The sequence below is a fragment of the Schistocerca americana genome, chromosome 5 (assembly GCF_021461395.2).
Source record: "Schistocerca americana isolate TAMUIC-IGC-003095 chromosome 5, iqSchAmer2.1, whole genome shotgun sequence".
In the NCBI taxonomy this organism is placed as follows: domain Eukaryota; kingdom Metazoa; phylum Arthropoda; class Insecta; order Orthoptera; family Acrididae; genus Schistocerca; species Schistocerca americana.
The window spans coordinates 557,313,519-557,318,313 of NC_060123.1; the positions used below are offsets into that span (position 1 = coordinate 557,313,519).

General features: G+C 36.5%; 1 protein-coding gene across 1 annotated transcript in view; it reads left to right on the plus strand.

The window, feature by feature from the left end:
• The window catches only part of LOC124615528 (E3 ubiquitin-protein ligase PPP1R11), a 79,554-nt gene extending 78,347 nt beyond the window's left edge, over positions 1-1,207 (plus strand). The window contains exon 4 of the mRNA XM_047143488.1: positions 94-1,207. Coding sequence (XP_046999444.1) covers positions 94-122 — 29 coding nt within the window. The 3' untranslated portion in view covers positions 123-1,207. The remainder of the gene's footprint in view (positions 1-93) is intronic.
• The last annotated feature ends 3,588 nt before the right edge of the window (positions 1,208-4,795 follow it).

Here is a 4,795-nt window from a genome sequence, read left to right on the forward strand (position 1 = left end):
CTCACTCACACACACACACACACACACACACACACACACACACACTCATGTGTGCACATGTGTATAATTTATCACTTTTTTTGTATGTTGCAGAGCCATCCACATCTAATTCTCATCAATAGTTTTTGACGTTAAATTTGGATCTAGTTGGTGTGAAGCATAGATGTGACTTGAGACACCACAAGTCTCTTCATTACAGTCAATCAACTATTTGTGGATCAGCTGTATTCTGCTATCTGCTGGTGTTATAATTCATATATAACAAGAGACTGTGTAACACCAAAGTATTAATTTCTGTATGGTTATATCCAGTTGAAATATTTATTTGTAAAACTGTATAATATTTTCATCTTTGTTGACATACTTGCTGGGTCTCCACGTACAAAGCAAAGTGCACCTTGGACCTCGAAAATTCATATTTAATCTGTGTTTAGACAGTGTTCACTCATTCATATTATGCATGGTTTTATTATGTGGCATGTTCAATGATTTTATACAAGATTTTGTTCCTGGATATGAGAATATTCAGAATATTATTAACTAATAAGCTATTGTTTATAAATTGGAATGAAACAATAGTTTGTGTTAGTATAATTCATTGTCATTTCCACTTTAATGGTGGACGTGATTAGTGACAGTGCTTATCACCTCAGTCTATTATGTAAATAACAAGAAATAATGATGATGTATGTTATGCTCGAAGTGTCACAAATCACATTTGTGTGTGTGTGTGTGTGTGTGTATGTGTGTGTGTTTTTTCTTTTTTTTTTAATTTTGTGTTAAGGTTGTTTAATAATGTTGTCTTTAAACATGAATATTTCTACTTTGTGTTTATATCTATTAGTTTCTTGAGAAGTAACAATTGTGTGCCAACTGTAATTAACTGTGATAGATTTAAAGTAAATTGTTATGAATTCCTTTCAAGAATTGTGGATTAGTTGGCCATTACGTGAAAAATTACAAAATACATAACTATACAAATAGTTTATCATGTGTCTGTCAGTTGTAAAATAAAATATTTATGATGATGATGATAGTATCTCAGATTGGATGGAGAGAATATAAGACAGCACATATGACAACAGAAAAGGGTGGTATATTTCTTGTTAGAATAGTTTTAGTGTAGCTTTTGTTGCAGAACATGTTCACATATATGTAGACTGCTGCTGTCAATGTTAGTTTCAATAAAATTCTTCTGAATTTGTTACAGTGTCATGTCATAATTTGTTATGTAAACCAATGTTTCAGCCATGTTTCAACATATGAAATGTGTTCAGAAAGTAATGGGATTTTTTTTAATTTTGCAGGCTTTATACATCTGATTTCCAAAAATTGTTTTTAATCTTGTTGGTACACGTTTCTGATGTACATTTGCATGCTCAGCTGTTTTGACTATTTAGTTTATTGTTGGCAGTCGAAGAGGTATGTGGTTTTGCCTGCATAGCAAATTTTTACTTTCAAAACCAATAGGTCAAAGACTTTGCATTAAACTTTGTTTGAAAAATGGAATAAAGTGCAATACTGCGTATGAAATACTGACTGTGCCTTTTGGTGAATCTCCTATGAGTAAGACAAGAGTTTACACGTGCTACGACCATTTCCAAGGGGGTTGAGAAGACATTGAAGACAATGGCCACCCTAGCACATAAATTACTGGTGACAGAATGAAAGAAGTAAAGCAAATGGTTCTGGAAAATTGTTGAATCACCATCAGAGAGGTTGCTAATAAAGTCAACAGTGAACCAGAACTTCTAAAGAAGGCTACAACAGGTGACAAAACATGGGTGTACTGGTATGATGTTGAAACCAAGGCCAGATTGTCCCAAACTACCTGAAAAGCAAAAACCAAAAAAAATTTGACAAGTTTGATCCCATATAAAGGTTCTTCTCACTTTTTTCTTCAATTACAATGGGATAGTGCATCATAATCATACAGTCAAGAAGGAATACTACCTGGATGCTATGTGCAGTTTGTGTGAAGCAGTCTGAATATTAAATGGCCACAATTGTGACAAAACTATTCATGGAAATGGCATCACAAAAATGCTCCTCCTCACATTTCAATGCTTGTTTGTGATTTTTTGACAAAAGACAAAACTGTTTAGTCACTTGTGCCTTCGTATTCACTGGATGTAGCCCCCTGTGACTTCTTTCTATTCCTGAAGCTGAAGAGAACCATGAAAAGGCATTGTTTTACTACTATTGATGAGATAAAAAAACAGAGTTGCTGAAGGAACTAACACCATAATGAAAAGTGAGTTCTAGAAGTGCTTCCAAGATGGAAAAAGGGCTAGCACAAGTGTATTTTATATGAGGGGAATTACTTTGAAAGGGTTCAAAGTTGATATTGATGAATAAATAAAGAATCTGTAAGAAAAACAAACATTCATATTACTTTTTGATCACACCTTGTGTAACATTTTTTGATGGTCACCTGCAGCATTGATTTACATCACGAAGTGGTCACAAAACTGGGAGAATTTTTTTGAAACAGAAAAAATACTTTGTTACTGACTGCATTACACATTAACAATCACTTGAGTTCACAGTCGCCTGTTACCTTCATGGAAGATAATATTTGTAGTATGTATAGAACTCGTGTGCCTCTGTGTAGAGCTAAATGCTTTGCGAATTGGTGTGCTGAGTCAGTCATGACTGTTCAGCTTTAACAAACCAAACAATTTATATGAGGTTTTGATCAGTGATGAGTGGTCTATTACTGTAAGCTCTAAATGTGCTTCAATGACTACAGTTTGTAAAAGGGACAAAACAAAAGCTTAGATTGGAGAAGGCTGGAAAGGAATTGGCCATCTTTTTATTGCCTGGGAAATAACTTTAACCTGTTTAAAGAAATGAAACTTCCTAGCAGATTAAAATTGTGTTCTGGATCAAGACTCGAGCCTCGGCCTTTACCTTCAGCAGGTAGATGCTCTACTGGCTGAGCTATCCAAGCATGGCCCACAACCATCCCTCAAAGCTTTGCTTCTGGCAGTACTTCTGCTACCTCCCAATATTCACCAAAGTTACTCTCTGTGCCTTGCAGGAGGACCGACGGAAGTGAAGCTGTGGGGGTGGGTTGTGAGTTACGCTTGGATAGCTCAGACGGTGGAGCACATGTTCACAAAAGGCAAAGGTCCCAGTTTCAATTCCTGGTCTAGCATACAGTTTCAATCTGCCAGGAAGTTTCAGAACAGTGCACACTCTGCTGCAGAGTGAAAATTCATTCTGGAATTTATGGGAATCAGGGAATACTTAAATCTGAATGACCAGACAATAAATGGAACCATTGTTATCCAAAATACGAACAATAAATCCCACTGGATGAACAGTAGGGCTGTGAACACTAATAAACAAAGTATGGGATGTGTGATCTAATATGTGATTTACTATACACATACAGCCTGATATATGAAAATTGCAAAATGTTTTCTAAAAGCTTTGGACATTCAATTAATTTTGGAAATAATACCAGTGCTGCATACATGTAGTCTGTTCTTTATATATTTACTCACTGCCTGACTAAAAAAGTCAAGCACCAAGGAGGGGTGGAGAAAATGAGATGAATCTTCACAGGTTGAGGTGGTATTTGATGTTATTTCAGTGTTAAAAATATGAGTCAGATTTACAAAGAACTAGGCAGTACGAGTTCACTTATCAGTATGTTTATGAGCTCACTTATCAGTATGTTGTTGCATATAGCCTGGATGCAAGCACTGATTCCATTGGGAAGGGTATTATACAGCTATCATATTCTCTGCTAAGGGAAACTGGAGCACAGCTGTTGTAACTGGTCCTTGATATTCTGGATACTGGCACAGGCATAGATTTGACGTCTGAACTGGTCCAATGCATGTTATATCTGGGACATATATGAGGATTTTGCTGGCCACTACAATACCTTAACATCACACAGACAGTTCATAGAACACATGTCGTATGGGTGAGCAATGTCCTGTTGAGAAGTAGCACCAAGGTCAAGTGGCTGTCATATTCCACCCTCAGCGACTGTAACTCGTAGATACTGCTTCTCAGTTAGGGCTGGTGTTATCCAGCCTTACCTTCAACCAATTACTGGCCAGGAGACTCCACCACTTGAATAGAATATGCAGAATGATTTTTGCCAGCTGAACTGAGAGTTTATACGTTCCCTCGGAACAGGTACATTGTCGCAGGAGGCTGACCCCTGTCACTTACTCGACTGTGGAAATGCCGCATGCTACACCGTGTACCAATATGGCAAGCTACTTGTGACAGAATGCGGCATTTTTGGTAGCTTGCTGACAGGTTGCACCTGTGATATTACAGTGTCCAGCTGCAGAATTGTGACTGTTATGCAACTGCACATAATTTGAATGGTTACAAGGACTTGCTTGCAGCTTAGCCCACTTCATTGGGAAGGAAATTTCACTGGCTCTCTTTGCTTTGTTATTGCTCGTGTAACAACTTATATATGAGATAAAATATGTTGCTATGAAAAGAGCCCTGAAATTCTTTTTAGGGATGCTGTGCTGTGGCTTTCTTTGGATCATTAATTTTCAACAAAACAAACTATATTATGTTCTTATTATTCTGGATCTGGCTTTCTACTAAAGGAACATTGTTTCATTACTGTAACTCACTATAAAGTTCAGCATATCTTCCTTACTTTACAGTTATTTAAAAGGTTACTGAAAATTATTTCATTATCAATACTGATGTTACAGTACGCAATGTTTGTTCAACATCAAAATTTTGCAGTGGATTTCTGTTAACAATAAAACACCAATAAGTATCACAACTAACACGAGAACATGAG